The 26,422-nt window shown below is 46.4% G+C and overlaps 1 protein-coding gene across 1 annotated transcript in view; it reads right to left on the bottom strand.

Annotated features, from left to right (window-relative positions):
- Positions 1-2,156: 2,156 nt before the first annotated feature.
- The window catches only part of LOC127920478 (probable JmjC domain-containing histone demethylation protein 2C), a 63,462-nt gene continuing 39,196 nt past the window's right edge, over positions 2,157-26,422 (bottom strand). The window contains exon 2 of the mRNA XM_052504563.1: positions 2,157-2,441. Within this exon, the coding sequence (XP_052360523.1) occupies positions 2,205-2,441 (237 nt within the window). The 3' untranslated portion in view covers positions 2,157-2,204. The remainder of the gene's footprint in view (positions 2,442-26,422) is intronic.

The following is a 26,422-nucleotide window of genomic DNA, read 5'->3' as shown; positions in this document are numbered from 1 at the left end:
CTCCAATCTTTATGGCTCTATAACACACAACAACATGAAGAGTTATCTATCCAAAATGGAGATGTATGGGGGTAAACCACTTCTCCAATCTTTATGGCTCTATAACAAACAACAACATGAAGAGTTATCTATCCAAAATGGAGATGTATGGGGGGTAAACCACTTCTCCAATCTTTATGGCTCTATAACAAACAACAACATGAAGAGTTATCTATCCAAAATGGAGATGTATGGGGGTAAACCACTTCTCCAATCTTTATGGCTCTATAACAAACAACAACATGAAGAGTTATCTATCCAAAATGGAGATGTATGGGGGTAAACCACTTCTCCAATCTTTATGGCTCTATAACAAACAACAACATGAAGAGTTATCTATCCAAAATGGAGATGTATGGGGGTAAACCACTTCTCCAATCTTTATGGCTCTATAACAAACAACAACATGAAGAGTTATCTATCCAAAATGGAGATGTATGGGGGTAAACCACTTCTCCAATCTTTATGGCTCTATAACAAACAACAACATGAAGAGTTATCTATCCAAAATGGAGATGTATGGGGGATAAACCACTTCTCCAATCTTTATGGCTCTATAACAAACAACAACATGAAGAGTTATCTATCCAAAATGGAGATGTATGGGGGTAAACCACTTCTCCAATCTTTATGGCTCTATAACAAACAACAACATGAAGAGTTATCTATCCAAAATGGAGATGTATGGGGGGGTAAACCACTTCTCCAATCTTTATGGCTCTATAACAAACAACAACATGAAGAGTTATCTATCCAAAATGGAGATGTATGGGGGGTAAACCACTTCTCCAATCTTTATGGCTCTATAACAAACAACAACAAAAACACATACACATCTTAGAATCAACTATTAAAGACCAGAACCCACTGGATTCTCCAATTACCTTGAATAAACTACAGGACAAAATACAAACCTTAGAATCAACTATTAAAGACCAGAACCCACTGGATTCTCCAATTACCTTGAATAAACTACAGGACAAAATACAACCCTTAGAATCAACTATTAAAGACCAGAACCCACTGGATTCTCCAATTACCTTGAATGAACTACAGGACAAAATACAAACCCTCCAACCCAGAAAGGCCTGTGGTGATGATGGTGTCCTTAATGAAATGATTAAATATACAGACCCTCCAACCCAGAAAGGCCTGTGGAATATGCGTCAACAGCAACCTTGGGGAATCCACTTCACTAGGTGCTCAGAAAGACACCCCCCTCTATCACTCCACTTGGTGTTCAGAAAGACACCCCCCTCTATCACTTCACTAGCTGCTCAGAAAGACACCCCCCTCTATCACTTCACTTGCTGCTCAGAAAGACACCCCCTCTATCACTTCACTTGCTGCTCAGAAAGACACCCCCTCTATCACTTCATTCGGTGCTCAGAAAGACACCCCCCTCTATCACTTCACTTGGTGCTCAGAAAGACACCCCCCTCTATCACTTTACTAGCTGTTCAGAAAGACACCCCCCTCTATCACTTCACTAGGTGCTCAGAAAGACACCCCTCTATCACTTCACTTGGTGCTCAGAAAGACACCCCCTCTATCACTTTACTAGCTGTTCAGAAAGACACCCCCCTCTATCACTTCACTTGGTGCTCAGAAAGACACCTCTCTATCACTTTACTAGCTGTTCAGAAAGACACCCCCCTCTATCACTTCACTAGCTGCTCAGAAAGACACCCCCCTCTATCACTTCACTTGGTGCTCAGAAAGACACCTCTCTATCACTTTACTAGCTGTTCAGAAAGACACCCCCCTCTATCACTTCACTTGGTGCTCAGAAAGACACCTCTCTATCACTTTACTAGCTGTTCAGAAAGACACCCCCCTCTATCACTTCACTAGCTGCTCAGAAAGACACCCCCCTCTATCACTTCACTTGGTGCTCAGAAAGACACCCCTCTCTATTATTATATATCACTTCACTAGCTGCTCAGAAAGACACCCCCTCTATCACTTCACTAGGTGCTCAGAAAGACACCACCCCCCCAGCACAGAATCATTGTAATCCTATGTCCCACACCACAGAAACAGAATCATTGTAATCCTATGTCCCACAGATCTATAATCCTTGTTACCATGGTAATCCTCGGTGGGTCTAGGTAACGGAGAGAGCTCTGAGATCAATGCAGAGAGAGCAGAGAGCTACAGTAACATCAGATGTTCTGAGTCCAGGGAGATAAGGCACTATGGAAGACAGCTGGATCAGTCCTTACCAGAGCTGGCCACTGGACGTGCTTGTCTTTAGTCCCCTGGGGGATCTCCACCAGCAGGGTGGCCTCTCTCCTCTTGGCCCATACCAGCTGCTGCTCCAGCAGGAACACCTGGAAGTCCTCGTACACTTTCACCCACTCACGCTTCTCCCACTCCAGGTCATCAAACTCCACGTACACCTGGGAGGAGAGAGGAGAGGGGGTGAGTTCATGGGTGGACATAGAGAGGGTGTGTGTGTACACAGAGGGATAACAACCCATTCTGCAGTTGGTTGTGTCACATGACCTTTCCCACCACGGACGAGAGGTCAGTAGACCGACAGAGTTTGAGAGAGTTCACGTTTTCATATTGAAAAGAGGATACAATCAAGTCCATAAACGTCAACTCCAGCTTTCAATACAACTAGTAGATATTACTGTCTAAACCCTCAGACAGACAGTGTTCAATACAACTAGTAGATATTACTGTCTAAACCCTCAGACAGACAGTGTTCAATACAACTAGTAGATATTACTGTCTAAACCCTCAGACAGACAGTGTTCAATACAACTAGTAGATATTACTGTCTAAACCCTCAGACAGACAGTGTTCAATACAACTAGTAGATATTACTGTCTAAACCCTCAGACAGTGTTCAATACAACTAGTAGATATTACTGTCTAAACCCTCAGACAGACAGTGTTCAATACAACTAGTAGATATTACTGTCTAAACCCTCAGACAGACAACTAGTAGATATTACTGTCTAAACCCTAGTGTTCAACTAGTAGATATTACTGTCTAAACCCTCAGACAGACAGTGTTCAATACAACTAGTAGATATTACTGTCTAAACCCTCAGAAGACAGTGTTCAATACAACTAGTAGATATTACTGTCTAAACCCTCAGACAGACAGTGTTCAATACAACTAGTAGATATTACTGTCTAAACCCTCAGACAGACAGTGTTCAATACAACTAGTAGATATTACTGTCTAAACCCTCAGACAGACAGTGTTCAATACAACTAGTAGATATTACTGTCTAAACCCTCAGACAGTTCACAGTGTTCAAAACCCTAGACAGACAACTAGTAGATATTACTGTCTAAACCCTCAGACAGACAGTGTTCAATACAACTAGTAGATATTACTGTCTAAACCCTCAGACAGACAGTGTTCAATACAACTAGTAGATATTACTGTCTAAACCCTCAGACAGACAGTGTTCAATACAACTAGTAGATATTACTGTCTAAACCCTCAGACAGACAGTGTTCAATACAACTAGTAGATATTACTGTCTAAACCCTCAGACAGACAGTGTTCAATACAACTAGTAGATATTACTGTCTAAACCCTCAGACAGACAGTGTTCAATACAACTAGTAGATATTACTGTCTAAACCCTCAGACAGACAGTGTTCAATACAACTAGTAGATATTACTGTCTAAACCCTCAGACAGACAGTGTTCAATACAACTAGTAGATATTACTGTCTAAACCCTCAGACAGACAGTGTTCAATACAACTAGTAGATATTACTGTCTAAACCCTCAGACAGACAGTTCAATACAACTAGTAGATATTACTGACAGTGTTCAATACAACTAGTAGATATTACTGTCTAAACCCTCAGACAGACAGTGTTCAATACAACTAGTAGATATTACTGTCTAAACCCTCAGACAGACAGTGTTCAATACAACTAGTAGATATTACTGTCTAAACCCTCAGACAGTGTTCAATACAACTAGTAGATATTACTGTCTAAACCCTCAGACAGTGTTCAATACAACTAGTAGATATTACTGTCTAAACCCTCAGACAGACAGTGTTCAATACAACTAGTAGATATTACTGTCTAAACCCTCAGACAGACAGTGTTCAATACAACTAGTAGATATTACTGTCTAAACCCTCAGACAGACAGTGTTCAATACAACTAGTAGATATTACTGTCTAAACCCTCAGACAGACAGTGTTCAATACAACTAGTAGATATTACTGTCTAAACCCTCAGACAGACAGTGTTCAATACAACTAGTAGATATTACTGTCTAAACCCTCAGACAGACAGTGTTCAATACAACTAGTAGATATTACTGTCTAAACCCTCAGACAGACAGTGTTCAATACAACTAGTAGATATTACTGTCTAAACCCTCAGACAGTGTTCAATACAACTAGTAGATATTACTGTCTAAACCCTCAGACAGACAGTGTTCAATACAACTAGTAGATATTACTGTCTAAACCCTCAGACAGACAGTGTTCAATACAACTAGTAGATATTACTGTCTAAACCCTCAGACAGACAGTGTTCAATACAACTAGTAGATATTACTGTCTAAACCCTCAGACAGACAGTGTTCAATACAACTAGTAGATATTACTGTCTAAACCCTCAGACAGTGTTCACAGTGTTCAAACCCTCAGACACAACTAGTAGATATTACTGTCTAAACCCTCAGACAGACAGTGTTCAATACAACTAGTAGATATTACTGTCTAAACCCTCAGACAGACAGTGTTCAATACAACTAGTAGATATTACTGTCTAAACCCTCAGACAGACAGTGTTCAAACCCTACAACTAGTAGATATTACTGTCTAAACCCTCAGACAGACAGTGTTCAATACAACTAGTAGATATTACTGTCTAAACCCTCAGACAGACAGTGTTCAAACCCTACAACTAGTAGATATTACAGTCTAAACCCTCAGACAGACAGTGTTCAATACAACTAGTAGATATTACTGTCTAAACCCTCAGACAGACAGTGTTCAATACAACTAGTAGATATTACTGTCTAAACCCTCAGACAGACAGTGTTCAATACAACTAGTAGATATTACTGTCTAAACCCTCAGACAGACAGTGTTCAATACAACTAGTAGATATTACTGTCTAAACCCTCAGACAGACAGTGTTCAATACAACTAGTAGATATTACTGTCTAAACCCTCAGACAGACAGTGTTCAATACAACTAGTAGATATTACTGTCTAAACCCTCAGACAGTGTTCAATACAACTAGTAGATATTACTGTCTAAACCCTCAGACAGACAGTGTTCAATACAACTAGTAGATATTACTGTCTAAACCCTCAGACAGACAGTGTTCAATACAACTAGTAGATATTACTGTCTAAACCCTCAGACAGACAGTGTTCAATACAACTAGTAGATATTACTGTCTAAACCCTCAGACAGACAGTGTTCAATACAACTAGTAGATATTACTGTCTAAACCCTCAGACAGACAGTGTTCAATACAACTAGTAGATATTACTGTCTAAACCCTCAGACAGACAGTGTTCAATACAACTAGTAGATATTACTGTCTAAACCCTCAGACAGACAGTGTTCAATACAACTAGTAGATATTACTGTCTAAACCCTCAGACAGACAGTGTTCAATACAACTAGTAGATATTACTGTCTAAACCCTCAGACAGACAGTGTTCAATACAACTAGTAGATATTACTGTCTAAACCCTCAGACAGACAGTGTTCAATACAACTAGTAGATATTACTGTCTAAACCCTCAGACAGACAGTGTTCAATACAACTAGTAGATATTACTGTCTAAACCCTCAGACAGACAGTGTTCAATACAACTAGTAGATATTACTGTCTAAACCCTCTCAGACAGACAGTGTTCAATACAACTAGTAGATATTACTGTCTAAACCCTCAGACAGACAGTGTTCAATACAACTAGTAGATATTACTGTCTAAACCCTCAGACAGTAGATATTACTGTCTAAACCCTCAGACAGACAGTTCAATACAACTAGTAGATATTACTGTCTAAACCCTCAGACAGACAGTGTTTCAATACAACTAGTAGATATTACTGTCTAAACCCTCAGACAGACAGTGTTCAATACAACTAGTAGATATTACTGTCTAAACCCTCAGACAGACAGTGTTCAATACAACTAGTAGATATTACTGTCTAAACCCTCAGACAGACAGTGTTCAATACAACTAGTAGATATTACTGTCTAAACCCTCAGACAGACAGTGTTCAATACAACTAGTAGATATTACTGTCTAAACCCTCAGACAGACAGTGTTCAATACAACTAGTAGATATTACTGTCTAAACCCTCAGACAGACAGTGTTCAATACAACTAGTAGATATTACTGTCTAAACCCTCAGACAGACAGTGTTCAATACAGTAGATATTACTGTCTAAACCCTCAGACAGACAGCGTTCAATACAACTAGTTCAATACAACTAGTAGATATTACTGTCTAAACCCTCAGACAGAATACAACTAGTAGATGTTCAATACAACTAGTAGATATTACTGTCTAAACCCTCAGACAGACAGTGTTCAATACAACTAGTAGATATTACTGTCTAAACCCTCAGACAGACAGTGTTCAATACAACTAGTAGATATTACTGTCTAAACCCTCAGACAGACAGTGTTCAATACAACTAGTAGATATTACTGTCTAAACCCTCAGACAGACAGTGTTCAATACAACTAGTAGATATTACTGTCTAAACCCTCAGACAGACAGTGTTCAATACAACTAGTAGATATTACTGTCTAAACCCTCAGACAGACAGTGTTCAATACAACTAGTAGATATTACTGTCTAAACCCTCAGACAGACAGTGTTCAATACAACTAGTAGATATTACTGTCTAAACCCTCAGACAGACAGTGTTCAATACAACTAGTAGATATTACTGTCTAAACCCTCAGACAGACAGTGTTCAATACAACTAGTAGATATTACTGTCTAAACCCTCAGACAGACAGTGTTCAATACAACTAGTAGATATTACTGTCTAAACCCTCAGACAGACAGTGTTCAATACAACTAGTAGATATTACTGTCTAAACCCTCAGACAGACAGTGTTCAATACAACTAGTAGATATTACTGTCTAAACCCTCAGACAGACAGTGTTCAATACAACTAGTAGATATTACTGTCTAAACCCTCAGACAGACAGTGTTCAATACAACTAGTAGATATTACTGTCTAAACCCTCAGACAGACAGTGTTCAATACAACTAGTAGATATTACTGTCTAAACCCTCAGACAGACAGTGTTCAATACAACTAGTAGATATTACTGTCTAAACCCTCAGACAGACAGTGTTCAATACAACTAGTAGATATTACTGTCTAAACCCTCAGACAAACCCTCACAGTGTTCAATACAACTAGTAGATATTACTGTCTAAACCCTCAGACAGACAGTGTTCAATACAACTAGTAGATATTACTGTCTAAACCCTCAGACAGACAGTGTTCAATACAACTAGTAGATATTACTGTCTAAACCCTCAGACAGACAGTGTTCAATACAACTAGTAGATATTACTGTCTAAACCCTCAGACAGACAGTGTTCAATACAACTAGTAGATATTACTGTCTAAACCCTCAGACAGACAGTGTTCAATACAACTAGTAGATATTACTGTCTAAACCCTCAGACAGACAGTGTTCAATACAACTAGTAGATATTACTGTCTAAACCCTCAGACAGACAGTGTTCAATACAACTAGTAGATATTACTGTCTAAACCCTCAGACAGACAGTGTTCAATACAACTAGTAGATATTACTGTCTAAACCCTCAGACAGACAGTGTTCAATACAACTAGTAGATATTACTGTCTAAACCCTCAGACAGACAGTGTTCAATACAACTAGTAGATATTACTGTCTAAACCCTCAGACAGACAGTGTTCAATACAACTAGTAGATATTACTGTCTAAACCCTCAACCCTCAGACAGACAGTGTTCAATACAACTAGTAGATATTACTGTCTAAACCCTCAGACAGACAGTGTTCAATACAACTAGTAGATATTACTGTCTAAACCCTCAGACAGACAGTGTTCAATACAACTAGTAGATATTACTGTCTAAACCCTCAGACAGACAGTGTTCAATACAACTAGTAGATATTACTGTCTAAACCCTCAGACAGTGTTCAATACAACTAGTAGATATTACTGTCTAAACCCTCAGACAGACAGTGTTCAATACAACTAGTAGATATTACTGTCTAAACCCTCAGACAGACAGTGTTCAATACAACTAGTAGATGGGGTCCTTTATCTGACTCTGGGTCAGTAGATAAAGGAGCCCATCTGACTCTGGGTCAGTAGATAAAGGAGCCCATCTGACTCTGGGTCAGTAGATAAAGGAGCCCATCCGACTCTGGGTCAGTAGATAAAGGAGCCCATCCGACTCTGTTCAATACAGTAGATAAAGCATCTGACTCTGGGTCAGTGTTCATACAACTAGTAGATATTACTGTCTAAACCATAAGATAGTAGATATTACCATCTGACTCTCAGACAGAGATAAACTAGTAGATATTACTGTCTAAACCCTCAGGGTGTTCTAGATAACTCTGGTCAGTAGATAAAGGAGATATTACCATCTGACTCTGGGTCAGTGTTCAATACCCCATCTGACTCAGTGAACTAGTAGATATTACTCTGGGCCAGTAGATAAAGGAGATATTACCATCTGACTCTGGGCCAGTAGATAAAGGAGACCATCTGACTCTGGTCAGTAGATAAAGGAGACCTGGGTCATCTGACTCTGGGCCAGTAGATAAAAGGAGACCATCTGACTCTGGGCCATCTGACTCTGGGCCAGTAGATAAAGGAGACCATCTGACTCTGGGTCAGTAGATAAAGGAGACCATCTGACTCTGGGTCAGTAGATAAAGGAGACCATCTGACTCTGGGTCAGTAGATAAAGGAGATCCATCTGACTCTGGGTCAGTAGATAAAGGAGACCATCTGACTCTGGGTCAGTAGATAAAGGAGTCCATCTGACTCTGGGTCAGTAGATAAAGGAGCCCATCTGACTCTGGGTCAGTAGATAAAGGAGCCCATCTGACTCTGGGTCAGTAGATAAAGGAGCCCATCTGACTCTGGGTCAGTAGATAAAGGAGCCCATCCGACTCTGGGTCAGTAGATAAAGGAGCCCATCCGACTCTGGGTCAGTAGATAAAGGAGCCCATCCGACTCTGGGTCAGTAGATAAAGGAGCCCATCCGACTCTGGGTCAGTAGATAAAGGAGCCCATCCGACTCTGGGTCAGTAGATAAAGGAGCCCATCCGACTCTGGGTCAGTAGATAAAGGAGCCCATCCGACTCTGGGTCAGTAGATAAAGGAGCCCATCCGACTCTGGGTCAGTAGATAAAGGAGCCCATCCGACTCTGGGTCAGTAGATAAAGGAGCCCATCCGACTCTGGGTCAGTAGATAAAGGAGCCCATCCGACTCTGGGTCAGTAGATAAAGGAGCCCATCCGACTCTGGGTCAGTAGATAAAGGAGCCCATCCGACTCTGGGTCAGTAGATAAAGGGAGCCCATCTGACTCTGGGTCCCATCTGACTCTGGGTCAGTAGATAAAGGAGCCCATCTGACTCTGGGTCAGCAGAAAAAGGAGCCCATCTGACTCTGGGTCAGTAGATAAAGGAGACCATCTGACTCTGGGTCAGTAGATAAAGGAGCCCATCTGACTCTGGGTCAGTAGATAAAGGAGCCCATCTGACTCTGGGTCAGTAGATAAAGGAGCCCATCTGACTCTGGGTCAGTAGATAAAGGAGCCCATCTGACTCTGGGTCAGTAGATAAAGGAGCCCATCTGACTCTGGGTCAGTAGATAAAGGAGCCCATCTGACTCTGGGTCAGTAGATAAAGGAGCCCATCTGACTCTGGGTCAGTAGATAAAGGAGACCATCTGACTCTGGGTCAGTAGATAAAGGAGACCATCTGACTCTGGGTCAGTAGATAAAGGAGCCCATCTGACTCTGGGTCAGTAGATAAAGGAGCCCATCTGACTCTGGGTCAGTAGATAAAGGAGCTCATCTGACTCTGGGTCAGTAGATAAAGGAGACCATCTGACTCTGGGTCAGTAGATAAAGGAGCCCATCTGACTCTGGGTCAGTAGATAAAGGAGACCATCTGACTCTGGGTCAGTAGATAAAGGAGCCCATCTGACTCTGGGTCAGTAGATAAAGGAGCCCATCTGACTCTGGGTCAGTAGATAAAGGAGCCCATCTGACTCTGGGTCAGTAGATAAAGGAGACCATCTGACTCTGGGTCAGTAGATAAAGGAGACCATCTGACTCTGGGTCAGTAGATAAAGGAGCCCATCTGACTCTGGGTCAGTAGATAAAGGAGAGCCCATCTGACTCTGGGTCAGTAGATAAAGGAGCCCATCTGACTCTGGGTCAGTAGATAAAGGAGCCCATCTGACTCTGGGTCAGTAGATAAAGGAGCCCATCTGACTCTGGGTCAGTAGATAAAGGAGCCCATCTGACTCTGGGTCAGTAGATAAAGGAGCCCATCTGACTCTGGGTCAGTAGATAAAGGAGCCCATCTGACTCTGGGTCAGTAGATAAAGGTCAGTAGATAAAGGAGCCCATCCGACTCTGGGTCAGTAGATAAAGGAGCCCATCCGACTCTGGGTCAGTAGATAAAGGAGCCCATCCGACTCTGGGTCAGTAGATAAAGGAGCCCATCCGACTCTGGGTCAGTAGATAAAGGAGCCCATCCGACTCTGGGTCAGTAGATAAAGGAGCCCATCCGACTCTGGGTCAGTAGATAAAGGAGCCCATCCGACTCTGGGTCAGTAGATAAAGGAGCCCATCCGACTCTGGGTCAGTAGATAAAGGAGCCCATCCGACTCTGGGTCAGTAGATAAAGGAGCCCATCCGACTCTGGGTCAGTAGATAAAGGAGCCCATCCGACTCTGGGTCAGTAGATAAAGGAGCCCATCCGACTCTGGGTCAGTAGATAAAGGAGCCCATCCGACTCTGGGTCAGTAGATAAAGGAGCCCATCCGACTCTGGGTCAGTAGATAAAGGAGCCCATCCGACTCTGGGTCAGTAGATAAAGGAGCCCATCCGACTCTGGGTCAGTAGATAAAGGAGCCCATCCGACTCTGGGTCAGTAGATAAAGGAGCCCATCCGACTCTGGGTCAGTAGATAAAGGAGACCATCCCCATAACTTTAAGATGTTATTTAAATAGCCAAAGACAGAAGAACACAGCAACAACAACAAGGCAAGTTGTTAAGGATGACATCAGTTCTGCCAAAATGGACCAGCTCAATATTATCCCTGTACCAGAGCTGTAATGATTCATGTGATGGTCAACAGTACAGATCGAATGTTATTTTCACTTGGCCACTCTGACCATCAGATAAGACTGTTGACCTCTCTGCTATTGAACTGCTATAACCCTTTGAGACAGACAACAAATCACTTGCATCAAGTACTGTTTGGTAGACATGAAAACAAGATACAGGAGTAAGCCTCCCTCTCGTGCTCTCCCCCTCCCTCTCGTGCTCTCCCCCTCCCTCTCGTGCTCTCCCCCTCCCTCTCGTGCTCTCCCCCACCCTCTCGTGCTCTCCCCCACCCTCTCGTGCTCTCCCCCACCCTCTCGTGCTCTCCCCCCACCCTCTCCCTCTCCCTCCCCCTCCCTCTCGTGCTCTCCCCTCCCTCTCGTGCTCTCCCCCTCCCTCTCGTGCTCTCCCCCTCCCTCTCGTGCTCTCCCCCTCGTCAAAGCAAGTGAAATAGACAAACAAACGTTAAATAAACAATTACAAATCACCCGTAAACATTACACATTTCAAATGTCATATTATGTCTATATACAGTGTTGCAATAAACAAATATGGGTTGTATTTACAATGGTGTTTGTTCTTCACTGGTTGTCATTTTGTTGTGGCAACAGGTCACAAATCTTGCTGCTGTGATGGCACACTGTGTTACTTCACCCAGTAGATATGGGAGTTTATCAAAATTGGATTTGTTTTCTAATTCTTTGAGGATATGTGTAATCTGAGGGAAATATGTGTCTCTAATACGGTCAAACATTGGGCAGGAGGTTAGGAAGTGCAGCTCAGTTTCCACCTCATTTTGTGGGCAGTGAGCATATAGCCTGTCTTCTCTTGAGAGCCATGTCTGCCCAAGGCGGCATTTCTCAATAGCAAGGCTATGCTCACTGAGTCTGTACATAGTCAAAGCTTTCCTTAAGTTTGGTCAGTCACAGTAGTCAGGTATTCTGCCAATGTGTACACTCTGTTTCGGGCCAAATAGCATTCTAGTTTACTCTGTTTGGTTAATTCTTTCCAATGTTTTGTCATGTCTTTACTATCATTAAAATGAAGACTTAGTTTTTTTTATCAAAGATTCTCTGTAATTAGTATTACACGATCAAACTGATTAATCATGTAACTGTAATTAACTAGGAAGTCGGGGCACCAAGGAAAGTATTCAGATTACAGTTATCCTTTCAGATATTTTATATCTGATCAGTTAGTCTTCTGATTAATGAATGATTTACTTTACCTCACGTTAGTCTCCTGATTAATTAATGATTTACTTTACCTCACGTTAGTCTCCTGATTAATTAATGATTTACTTTACCTCACGTTAGTCTCATTCCAAATGTCGTAAATTGTTGGTTATCTGCACAAGCCCAGTCTTCACTATGAGTCATCCATACATCAATGGTCTTAAATCATATATTTACTAACTAAGTAATTCACAGAAAGCAGTCTAACAGACACCAGCAGTCGAACCGACACCAGCACCCTAACAGTCTAACAGACACCAGCAGCCTGACAGTCTAACAGACACCAGCAGTCTAACAGACACCAGCAGCCTGACAGTCTAACAGACACCAGCAGTCTAACAGACACCAGCAGTCGAACAGACACCAGCAGTCTAACAGACACCAGCAGTCTGACAGTCTAACAGACACCAGCAGCCTAACAGTCTAACAGACACCAGCAGTCTAACAGTCTAACAGACACCAGCAGTCTAACAGTCTAACAGACACCAGCAGTCTAACAGACACCAGCAGCCTAACAGTCTAACAGACACCAGCAGTCGAACAGACACCAGCAGCCTAACAGTCTAACCGACACCAGCAGTCTAACCGACACCAGCAGCCTAACAGTCTAACAGACACCAGCAGTCTGACAGTCTAACAGACACCAGCAGTCTAACAGTCTAACAGACACCAGCAGTCTAACAGTCTAACAGACACCAGCAGTCTAACAGTCTAACCGACACCAGCAGCCTGACAGTCTAACCGACACCAGCAGCCTAACAGTCTAAACGACACCAGCAGCCTGACAGTCTAACCGACACCAGCAGCCTGACAGTCTAACCGACACCAGCAGCCTGACAGTCTAACCGACACCAGCAGCCTAACCGACACCAGCAGCCTAACAGTCTAACCGACACCAGCAGCCTGACAGTCTAAATGACACCAGCAGTCTAACAGACACCAGCAGCCTGACAGTCTAACAGACACCAGCAGTCTAACAGACACCAGCAGCCGAACAGACACCAGCAGTCTAACAGACACCAGCAGCCTGACAGTCTAACAGACACCAGCAGTCTAACAGTCTAACAGACACCAGCAGTCTAACAGTCTAACAGACACCAGCAGTCTAACAGTCTAACAGACACCAGCAGTCTAACAGTCTAACAGACACCAGCAGTCTAACCGACACCAGCAGCCTAACAGTCTAACAGACACCAGCAGTCGAACAGACACCAGCAGCCTAACAGTCTAACCGACACCAGCACCCTAACAGTCTAACCGACACCAGCAGTCTAACCGACACCAGCAGCCTAACAGTCTAACCGACACCAGCAGCCTAACCGACACCAGCAGCCTAAGAGTCTAAACGACACCAGCAGCCTGACAGTCTAACCGAGACCAGCAGCCTAAGAGTCTAAATGACACCAGCAGCCTGACAGTCTAACCGACACCAGCAGCCTAACCGACACCAGCAGCCTAAGAGTCTAACCGACACCAGCAGCCTAAGAGTCTAAATGACACCAGCAGCCTGACAGTCTAACCGACACCAGCAGCCTAACCGACACCAGCAGCCTAAGAGTCTAAACGACACCAGCAGCCTGACAGTCTAACCGACACCAGCAGCCTGACAGTCTAAATGACACCAGCAGCCTGACAGTCTAAATGACACCAGCAGCCTGACAGTCAACCGACACCAGCAGCCTGACAGTCTAACCGACACCAGCAGCCTAACCGACACCAGCAGCCTAAGAGTCTAAACGACACCAGCAGCCTGACAGTCTAACCGACACCAGCAGCCTGACAGTCTAACCGACACCAGCAGCCTGACAGTCTAACCGACACCAGCAGCCTGACAGTCTAACCGACACCAGCAGCCTGACAGTCTTACCGACACCAGCAGCCTGACAGTCTAACCGACACCAGCAGCCTGACAGTCTTACCGACACCAGCAGCCTGACAGTCTAACCGACACCAGCAGCCTGACAGTCTAACCGACACCAGCAGCCTGACAGTCTAACCGACACCAGCAGCCTGACAGTCTTACCGACACCAGCAGCCTGACAGTCTAACCGACACTAGCAGCCTGACAGTCTTACCGACACCAGCAGCCTAACCGACACCGGCAGCCTAACCGACACCGGCAGCCCAACCGACACCGGCAGCCCAACCGACACCGGCAGCCCAACCGACACCGGCAGTCCAACCGACACCGGCAGTCCAACCGACACCGGCAGCCCAACCGACACCGTCTGGTAATGGAGGGAAAGAGGAGGAGAGGGTAATGGAGGGAAAGATGAGGAGAGGGTAATGGAGAGAAAGGGGAGGAGAGGGTAATGGAGGGAAAGCAGCCTGACAGGGTAATGGACAGAGCAGCCTGACAGTCTAGGGTACCAGGGAAAGAGTAGGAGTCGAACCGTACCAGCAGAGACAGAAAGACACCAGCAGCCTGACAGAAAGAGGAGCAGCCTAATGGAGAGAAAGAACAGAGTCAGCAGCCTAATGGAGAGAAAGAGGAGCCTGAGAGGGTAATGGAGGGAAAGAGTAGGACAGGGTAATGGAGAGAAAGAGGAGGAGAGGGTAATGGAGAGAAAGACACCAGCAAGGGTAATGGAGACAAAGAGGATGAGAGGGTAATGGAGAGAAAGAGGAGCAAGGGTAATGGAGAGAAAGAGGACCAGAGGGTAATGGAGGGAAAGCAGCCTGACAGTCTAATGGAGACACCAGCAGAGGGTAATGGAGAGAAAGAGGAGGAGAGGGTAATGGAGAGAAAGAGGGGAGGGTAATGGAGGGAAAGCAGCCTGACAGGGTAATGGAGAGAAGAGGAGGAGAGGGTAATGGAGAGAAAGAGGGGAGCCTAATGGAGGCAGTCTAAAGCAGCCTGAGAGGGTAATGGAGACCAGAGGATCTAGAGGGTAATGGAGGGAAAGAGGATGAGAGCCTAATGGAGGAAAGAGGCTGAGAGGGTAATGGAGGGCAGCCTAAGTCTTAGGGTAATGGAGCCTAAGAAAGAGGAGGAGAGCCTAATGGAGAGAAAGAGGAGGAGAGGGTAATGGAGAGAAAGCAGGGGAGGGTAATGGAGGGAAAGAGGAGGAGAGGCCTAGTAATGGAGAGAAAGTCCAGGAGAGGGTAATGGAGAGAAAGAGGGGAGGGTAATGGAGGGAAAGAGGAGGAGAGGGTCCAATGGAGAGAAAGAGGAGGCAACCGTAATGGAGAGAAAGAGGATGACCCGGTAATGGAGAGAAAGAGGAGGCAAGGGTACCGGAGAGAAAGAGGACACCGAGAGGGTAATGGAGGGAAAGAGGGGAGTCTAGGGTAATGGAGAGAAAGGGAGGAGAGGGTAATGGAGAGAAAGAGGAGGAGTCCAGGGTACATGGAGAAAAAGGGGAGGGTAATGGAGGGAAAGAGGAGGAGAGGGTAATGGAGAGAAAGAGGAGGAGAGGGTAATGGAGAGAAAGAGGGGAGGGTAATGGAGGGAAAGAGGATGAGAGGGTAATGGAGAGAAAGAGGATGAGAGGGTAATGGAGGGAAAGAGGATGAGAGGGTAATGGAGGGAAGAGGCTGAGAGGGTAATGGACCGGCCACCGGCAGGGAAAGAGGGGAGCAGGGTAATGGAGAGAAAGAGCCTAACAGAGGGAATGGAGAGAAAGAGGAGGAGAGCCTAATGGAGAGAAACCAGCAGGGTAACAGAGGGAAAGAGTCCAGCCGAGACAGACTGGAGAGAAAGAGGAGGAGAGGGCTAATGGAGAGAAATGAGGGAGCTTCTCTGGAGTAAAGACATCAGAGGGTACACCTGGAGATAAGAGGATGAGAGCTGATTAATGGAGGGAAACCTCAATGTCAGAGCTTAATGGAGACAAATGACACCTGAGAGATGGTAATGGAGGGAAAGAGGGGAGACTGTAACCTCAATGAAAGAGGAGGAAAGGGTCAATGGACACCTTAGAGATGAGAGGGTAATGGAGCTGATTAAAGGGGACTGTAATGGAGGGAAAGAGCTTCTCTCTCCTTAGTAAAGACATCAATGGACACCGTAAGAGAGGAGAGGGAAATGGAGGGAAAGAGCTGACCCCCCAGAAAGCTGAGAGACAGTGAAAGACAGACTGTATTACCAAATGTCAGAGCTTCATTAATAAAGACATCAATGTGACACCTTAGAGATAAGAGCTGACCCCCCCAGCTGATTAAAGCAGACTGTATTACCTTAATGTCAGAGCTTCTCTCTCCTTAGTAAAGACATCAATGTGACACCGTAGAGAGATGAGAGCTGACCCCCTCAGCTGATTAAAGCAGACTGTATTACCTTAATGTCAGAGCTTCTCTCTTCATTACCTTCTCTCTGCTCCCCCCCAGACCACGTTGTGTTGGTTCACATGAATAATATCTGTTACTATGACCCCCCCCCAGAACACAGCTCTACAGACCACATTGTGTTGGTTAACATGAATAATATCTGTTACTATGACCCCCCCCAGAACACAGCTCTACAGACCACATTGTGTTGGTTAACATGAATAATATCTGTTACTATGACCCCCCCCCCAGAACACAGCTCTACAGACCACATTGTGTTGGTTAACATGAATAATATCTGTTACTATGACCCCCCCCAGAACACAGCTCTACAGACCACATTGTGTTGGTTAACATGAATAATATCTGTTACTATGACCCCCCCCCCAGAACACAGCTCTACAGACCACATTGTGTTGGTTAACATGAATAATATCTGTTACTATGACCCCCCCCAGAACACAGCTCTACAGACCACATTGTGTTGGTTAACATGAATAATATCTGTTACTATGACCCCCCAGAACACAGCTCTACAGAACACATTGTGATGGTTAACATGAATAATATCTGTTACTATGACCCCCCAGAACACAGCTCTACAGACCACATTGTGTTGGTTAACATGAATAATATCTGTTACTATGACCCCCAGAACACAGCTCTACAGAACACATTGTGTTGGTTAACATGAATAATATCTGTTACTATGACCCCCCCAGAACACAGCTCTACAGACCACATTGTGATGGTTAACATGAATAATATCTGTTACTATGACCCCCCAGAACACAGCTCTACAGACCACATTGTGTTGGTTAACATGAATAATATCTGTTACTATGACCCCCCAGAACACAGCTCTACAGACCACATTGTGTTGGTTAACATGAATAATATCTGTTACTATGACCCCCCCAGAACACAGCTCTACAGACCACATTGTGTTGGTTAACATGAATAATATCTGTTACTATGACCCCCCCCCCAGAACACAGCTCTACAGACCACATTGTGTTGGTTAACATGAATAATATCTGTTACTATGACCCCCCAGAACACAGCTCTACAGACCACATTGTGTTGGTTAACATGAATAATATCTGTTACTATGACCCCCCCAGAACACAGCTCTACAGACCACATTGTGTTGGTTAACATGAATAATATCTGTTACTATGACCCCCCAGAACACAGCTCTACAGACCACATTGTGTTGGTTAACATGAATAATATCTGTTACTATGACCCCCCAGAACACAGCTCTACAGACCACATTGTGTTGGTTAACATGAATAATATCTGTTACTATGACCCCCCAGAACACAGCTCTACAGACCACATTGTGTTGGTTAACATGAATAATATCTGTTACTATGACCCCCAGAACACAGCTCTACAGACCACATTGTGTTGGTTAACATGAATAATATCTGTTACTATGACCCCCCAGAACACAGCTCTACAGACCACATTGTGTTGGTTAACATGAATAATATCTGTTACTATGACCCCCCCAGAACACAGCTCTACAGACCACATTGTGTTGGTTAACATGAATAATATCTGTTACTATGACCCCCAGAACACAGCTCTACAGACCACATTGTGTTGGTTAACATGAATAATATCTGTTACTATGACCCCCCAGAACACAGCTCTACAGACCACATTGTGTTGGTTAACATGAATAATATCTGTTACTATGACCCCCCCCAGAACACAGCTCTACAGACCACATTGTGTTGGTTAACATGAATAATATCTGTTACTATGACCCCCAGAACACAGCTCTACAGACCACATTGTGTTGGTTAACATGAATAATATCTGTTACTATGACCCCCAGAACACAGCTCTACAGACCACATTGTGTTGGTTAACATGAATAATATCTGTTACTATGACCCCCAGAACACAGCTCTACAGACCACATTGTGTTGGTTAACATGAATAATATCTGTTACTATGACCCCCCCCAGAACACAGCTCTACAGACCACATTGTGTTGGTTAACATGAATAATATCTGTTACTATGACCCCCCAGAACACAGCTCTACAGACCACATTGTGTTGGTTAACATGAATAATATCTGTTACTATGACCCCCCAGAACACAGCTCTACAGACCACATTGTGTTGGTTAACATGAATAATATCTGTTACTATGACCCCCCAGAACACAGCTCTACAGAACACATTGTGTTGGTTAACATGAATAATATCTGTTACTATGACCCCCCAGAACACAGCTCTACAGACCACATTGTGTTGGTTAACATGAATAATATCTGTTACTATGACCCCCCCAGAACACAGCTCTACAGACCACATTGTGTTGGTTAACATGAATAATATCTTAATATCTGTTACTATGACCCCCCCAGAACACAGCTCTACAGACCACATTGTGTTGGTTAACATGAAACCTGCAGTAAGCCCTGTTGAAAGACCTCTTGTTTCCCAAATAGCACCCCACTCCCTATTTTGGGGGGATGGGGGCCCAGTTATAAGTAGTGCACTATATAGGGATGAGTTAGCCATTCAAGACAGAATTAATCTGATGTATTGAGTTTGACTGAACTGCATCCAGGCTGCACCACTACAAGGGTTCCTACATCACAGCCAGGTGAGCTGCACTCCCAGCTCCCAGACAGACAGGAAACAAAACGCCACAGGACCGCCCTCCCTCCCCACAGGACCACCCTCCTTCCCTCCCCACAGGACCTCCCTCCTTCCCTCCCCACAGGACCGCCCTCCTTCCCTCCCCACAGGACCACCCTCCTTCCCTCCCCACAGGACCGCCCTCCCTCCCTCCACACAGGACCACCCTCCTTCCCCTCCCCACAGGACCTCCCTCCTTCCCTCCCCACAGGACCGCCCTCCCCCTCCCCACAGGACCACCCTCCTTCCCTCCCCACAGGACCACCCTCCTTCCCTCCCCACAGGACCACCCTCCTTCCCTCCCCACAGGACCACCCTCCTCCCCTCCCCACAGGACCACCCTCCCTCCCTCCCCACAGGACCACCCTCCTTCCCTCCCCACAGGACCACCCTCCTTCCCTCCCCACAGGACCACCCTCCTTCCCTCCCCACAGGACCACCCTCCTTCCCTCCCCACAGGACCACCCTCCTTCCCTCCCCACAGGACCACCCTCCTTCCCTCCCCACAGGACCACCCCCCCTTCCCTCCCCACAGGACCACCCACCCTCCCCTCCCCACAGGACCACCCACCCTCCCTCCCTCCCCACAGGACCACCCACCCTCCCTCCCTCCCCCACAGGACCACCCTCCTTCCCTCCCCACAGGACCACCCTCCCTCCCTCCCCACAGGACCACCCTCCCTCCCTCCCCACAGGACCACCCTCCTTCCCTCCCCACAGGACCACCCTCCCTCCCTCCCCACAGGACAGGGCCAGATGACTGGCTGTTGACTCAGTGACTGGGGATTCCACCCTGTGTCTGGATACAGGACCCTGACAGAGTGGTCTGTAGCAGTAGACAGACAGGGCCAGATGACTGGCTGTTGACTCAGTGACTGGGGATTCCACCCTGTGTCTGGTTACAGGACCCTGACAGAGTGGTCTGTAGCAGTAGACAGACAGGGCCAGATGACTGGCTGTTGACTGGGGATTCCACCCTGTGTCTGGTTACAGGACCCTGACAGAGTGGTCTGTAGCAGTAGACAGACAGGGCCAGATGACTGGCTGTTGACTGGGGATTCCACCCTGTGTCTGGTTACAGGACCCTGACAGAGTGGTCTGTAGCAGTAGACAGACAGGGCCAGATGACTGGCTGTTGACTCAGTGACTGGGGATTCCACCCTGTGTCTGGATACAGGACCCTGACAGAGTGGTCTGTAGCAGTAGACAGACAGGGCCAGATGACTGGCTGTTGACTCAGTGACTGGGGATTCCACCCTGTGTCTGGATACAGGACCCTGACAGAGTGGTCTGTAGCAGTAGACAGACAAGGCCTGTTGACTCAGTGACTGGGGATTCCACCCTGTGTCTGGTTACAGGACCCTGACAGAGTGGTCTGTAGCAGTAGACAGACAGGGCCAGATGACTGGCTGTTGACTCAGTGACTGGGGATTCCACCCTGTGTCTGGATACAGGACCCTGACAGAGTGGTCTGTAGCAGTAGACAGACAGGGCCAGATGACTGGCTGTTGACTCAGTGACTGGGGATTCCACCCTGTGTCTGGTTACAGGACCCTGACAGAGTGGTCTGTAGCAGTAGACAGACAAGGCCTGGTGACTCAGTGACTGGGGATTCCACCCTGTGTCTGGTTACAGGACCCTGACAGAGTGGTCTGTAGCAGTAGACAGACAGGGCCAGATGACTGGCTGTTGACTCAGTGACTGGGGATTCCACCCTGTGTCTGGTTACAGGACCCTGACAGAGTGGTCTGTAGCAGTAGACAGACAGGGCCAGATGACTGGCTGTTGACTCAGTGACTGGGGATTCCACCCTGTGTCTGGTTACAGGACCCTGACAGAGTGGTCTGTAGCAGTAGACAGACAGGGCCAGATGACTGGCTGTTGACTCAGTGACTGGGGATTCCACCCTGTGTCTGGATACAGGACCCTGACAGAGTGGTCTGTAGCAGTAGACAGACAGGGCCAGATGACTGGCTGTTGACTCAGTGACTGGGGATTCCACCCTGTGTCTGGATACAGGACCCTGACAGAGTGGTCTGTAGCAGTAGACAGACAGGGCCAGATGACTGGTTGTTGACTCAGTGACTGGGGATTCCACCCTGTGTCTGGTTACAGGACCCTGACAGAGTGGTCTGTAGCAGTAGACAGACAGGGCCAGATGACTGGCTGTTGACTCAGTGACTGGGGATTCCACCCTGTGTCTGGATACAGGACCCTGACAGAGTGGTCTGTAGCAGTAGACAGACAGGGCCAGATGACTGGCTGTTGACTCAGTGACTGGGGATTCCACCCTGTGTCTGGTTACAGGACCCTGACAGAGTGGTCTGTAGCAGTAGACAGACAGGACCTGTTGACGAGTAGCTCTGAAATCCTTGTGGTATTTGATAGACAAACAGAGCTTCAGTTCCTCCCTGACCCTCTAATACTAATGGATTCTACAGTGTTTATAGTGGATACTGTTCCACACATTACTGCTGTTAATTGCAGTGATATGGACTTCAGATTGATAGTCCTGGTTCACCAGGCTGAAGAAATAAAATGACAACACAGTCTCACAGAATGATTACAACTCTGGCAGCAGTGGACTGACGACTGGCCACGTTACAGACATGTCTCTCTCTCTCACAAACACATATATTCCCTATGGGCTCTGGTCAACAGTAGTGTTCTATATAGGGAATAGGGCTCTGGTCAACAGTAGTGTTCTATATAGGGAATAGGGCTCTGGTCAACAGTAGTGTTCTATATAGGGAATAGGGCTCTGGTCAACAGTAGTGCTCTATATAGGGAATAGGGCTCTGGTCAACAGTAGTGCTCTATATAGGGAATAGGGCTCTGGTCAACAGTAGTGCACTATATAGGGAATAGGGCTCTGGTCAACAGTAGTGTTCTATATAGGGAATAGGGCTCTGGTCAACAGTAGTGTTCTATATAGGGAATAGGGCTCTGGTCAACAGTAGTGTTCTATATAGGGAATAGGGCTCTGGTCAACAGTAGTGTTCTATATAGGGAATAGGGCCCTGGTCAACAGTAGTGTTCTATATAGGGAATAGGGCCCTGGTCAACAGTAGTGTTCTATATAGGGAATAGGGCTCTGGTCAACAGTAGTGTTCTATATAGGGAATAGGGCTCTGGTCAACAGTAGTGTTCTATATAGGGAATAGGGCTCTGGTCAACAGTAGTGTTCTATATAGGGAATAGGACTCTGGTTAACAGTAGTGTTCTATATAGGGAATAGGGCTCTGGTCAATAGTAGTGTTCTATACAGGGAATAGTGCTCTGGTCAACAGTAGTGTTCTATATAGGGAATAGGGCTCTGGTCAACAGTAGTGTTCTATATAGGGAATAGGGCTCTGGTCAACAGTAGTGTTCTATATAGGGAATAGTGCTCTGGTCAACAGTAGTGTTCTATATAGGGAATAGGGCTCTGGTCAACAGTAGTGTTCTATATAGGGAATAGGGCTCTGGTCAACAGTAGTGTTCTATATAGGGAATAGGGCTCTGGTCAACAGTAGTGTTCTATATAGGGAATAGGGCTCTGGTCAACAGTAGTGTTCTATATAGGGAATAGTGCTCTGGTCAACAGTAGTGTTCTATATAGGGAATAGGGCTCTGGTCAACAGTAGTGTTCTATATAGGGAATAGGGCTCTGGTCAACAGTAGTGTTCTATATAGGGAATAGGGCTCTGGTCAACAGTAGTGTTCTATATAGGGAATAGGGCTCTGGTCAACAGTAGTGTTCTATATAGGGAATAGGGCTCTGGTCAACAGTAGTGTTCTATATAGGGAATAGGGCTCTGGTCAACAGTAGTGTTCTATATAGGAATAGGGCTCTGGTCAACATTAGTGTACTATATAGGGAATAGGGCTCTGGTTAACAGTAGTGTTCTATATAGGGAATAGGGCTCTGGTCAACAGTAGTGTTCTATATAGGGAATAGGGCTCTGGTCAACAGTAGTGTTCTATATAGGGAATAGGGCTCTGGTCAACAGTAGTGTTCTATATAGGGAATAGGGCTCTGGTCAATAGTAGTGTTCTATATAGGGAATAGTGCTCTGGTCAACAGTAGTGTTCTATATAGGGAATAGGGCTCTGGTCAACAGTAGTGTTCTATATAGGGAATAGGGCTCTGGTCAACAGTAGTGTTCTATATAGGGAACAGGGCTCTGGTCAACAGTAGTGTTCTATATAGGGAATAGGGCTCTGGTCAACAGTAGTGTTCTATATAGGGAATAGTGCTCTGGTCAACAGTAGTGTTCTATATAGGGAATAGGGCTCTGGTCAACAGTAGTGTTCTACATAGGGAATAGGGCTCTGGTCAACAGTAGTGTTCTATATAGGGAATAGGGCTCTGGTCAACAGTAGTGTTCTATATAGGGAATAGGGCTCTGGTCAGTAGTGTTCTATATAGGGAATAGGGCTCTGGTCAACAGTAGTGTTCTATATAGGGAATAGGGCTCTGGTCAACAGTAGTGTTCTATATAGGGAATAGGGCTCTGGTCAACAGTAGTGTTCTGAATAGGGCTCTGGTCAACAGTAGTGTTCTATATAGGGAATAGGGCTCTGGTCAACAGTAGTGTTCTATATAGGGAATAGGGCTCTGGTCAACAGTAGTGTTCTATATAGGGAATAGGGCTCTGGTCAACAGTAGTGTTCTATATAGGGAATAGGGTGCCATTTGGGACTCAGCCTGCAGTGGAAAAGCCGGACGTTTCAATCCCACATCAAACACACTGGGTCGTTAAAATGCAGTCATAAATAGAGATTCTGATTATACAGCACTTCTCCAGTGAGGACTGGCCCGCCCGGAGGTGGAGCATATTGGACTGGCCCGCCCGGAGGTGGAGCGTTGGACTGGCCCGCCCGGAGGTGGAGCGTATGGACTGGCCCGCCCGGAGGTGGAGCATATTGAACTGGCCCGCCCGGAGGTGGAGCATATTGAACTGACCCGCCCGGGAGGTGGAACATATTGAACTGGCCCGCCCGGAGGTGGAGCATATTGAACTGGCCCGCCCGGAGGTGGAGCATATTGAACTGGCCCGCCCGGAGGTGGAGCATATTGAACTGACCCGCCCGGAGGTGGAGCATATTGAACTGGCCCGCCCGGAGGTGGAGCGTATTGAACTGACCCGCCCGGAGGTGGAGCATATTGAACTGGCCCGCCCGGAGGTGGAGCATATTGAACTGACCCGCCCGGAGGTGGAGCATATTGAACTGACCCGCCCGGAGGTGGAGTGTATTGAACTGGCCCGCCCGGAGGTGGAGCGTATTGAACTGGCCCGCCCGGAGGTGGAGCGTATTGAACTGACCCGCCCGGGAGGTGGAACATATTGAACTGGCCCAGACCCGGAGGTGGAGTGTATTGAACTGGCCCACCCGGTGGAATTGAACTGACCCACCCGGAGGTGGAGTGTATTGAACTGGCCCACCCGGAGGTGGAGCTCATTGAACTGACCCGCCCGGAGGTGGAGCGCATTGAACTGGCCCGCCCGGAGGTGGAGCGTATTGAACTGGCCCGCCCGGAGGTGGAGCTCATTGAACTGACCCGCCCGGAGGTGGAGCGCATTGAACTGGCCCGCCCGGAGGTGGAGCGTATTGAACTGGCCCACCCGGAGGTGGAGCGTATTGAACTGGCCCGCCCGGAGGTGGAGTGTATTGAACTGGCCCACCCGGAGGTGGAGTGTATTGAACTGGCCCACCCGGAGGTGGAGTGTATTGAACTGGCCCACCCGGAGGTGGAGTGTATTGAACTGGCCCACCCGGAGGTGGAGTGTATTGAACTGGCCCACCCGGAGGTGGAGTGTATTGAACTGGCCCACCCGGAGGTGGAGTGTATTGAACTGGCCCACCCGGAGGTGGAGTGTATTGAACTGGCCCACCCGGAGGTGGAGTGTATTGAACTGGCCCACCCGGAGGTGGAGTGTATTGAACTGGCCCACCCGGAGGTGGAGTGTATTGAACTGGCCCGCCCGGAGGTGGAGTGTATTGAACAATAAAGGCTTCAAGTCAACACAACGGATCTGACCGAGGGTCGTTTCCTGTTGTTCAGTATATAAAGGCCCCAGTCAACACAACGGATCTGACCGAGGGTCGTTTCCTGTTGTTCAGTTTCTAAAGGCCCCAGTCAACACAACGGATCTGACCGAGGGTCGTTTGCGTAGCTCTCAGGTCTACGTACTTTTTTGCAGCAGAATTGTTGGGAACACGAGGAAAAACGGAGATCCATAGAAATCCCTGTGAGAACCTGGAGAATTCTGTTGAATACAGCTCAACCTCTGGCGCCACGTCATTCCCAGCTGAAGCCCTGGAGCCACCATGTCCATCCTCCCTCAGTGAGCCGGTTACTAAGACCACCATGTCCATCCTCCCTCAGTGAGCCGGTTACTAAGACCACCATGTCCATCCTCCCTCAGTGAGACGGTTACTAAGACCACCATGGTCCTTCTGTGGCTCAGTTGGTAGAGCATGGCGCTCCGCCAGGGTAGTGGGTTCGATTCCGGGACCACCCATACGTAGAATGTATGCACACATGACTGTAAGTCGCTTTGGATAAAAGCGTCAGCTAAATGGCATATATTATGTCCATCCTCCCTCAGTGAGACGGTTACTATGACCACCATGTCCATCCTCCCTCAGTGAGACGGTTACTAAGATAACCATGTCCATCCTCCCTCAGTGAGATGGTTACTAAGACAACCATGTCCATCCTCCCTCAGTGAGATGGTTACTAAGACTACCATGTCCATCCTCCCTCAGTGAGCCGGTTACTATGACCACCATGTCCATCCTCCCTCAGTGAGACGGTTACTATGACCACCATGTCCATCCTCCCTCAGTGAGACGGTTACTATGACCACCATGTCCATCACTACTA

This window comes from Oncorhynchus keta, unplaced genomic scaffold, assembly GCF_023373465.1.
Source record: "Oncorhynchus keta strain PuntledgeMale-10-30-2019 unplaced genomic scaffold, Oket_V2 Un_contig_1957_pilon_pilon, whole genome shotgun sequence".
Taxonomy (NCBI): Eukaryota; Metazoa; Chordata; class Actinopteri; order Salmoniformes; family Salmonidae; genus Oncorhynchus; species Oncorhynchus keta.
This window is presented reverse-complemented; position numbering and strand designations above follow the sequence as displayed.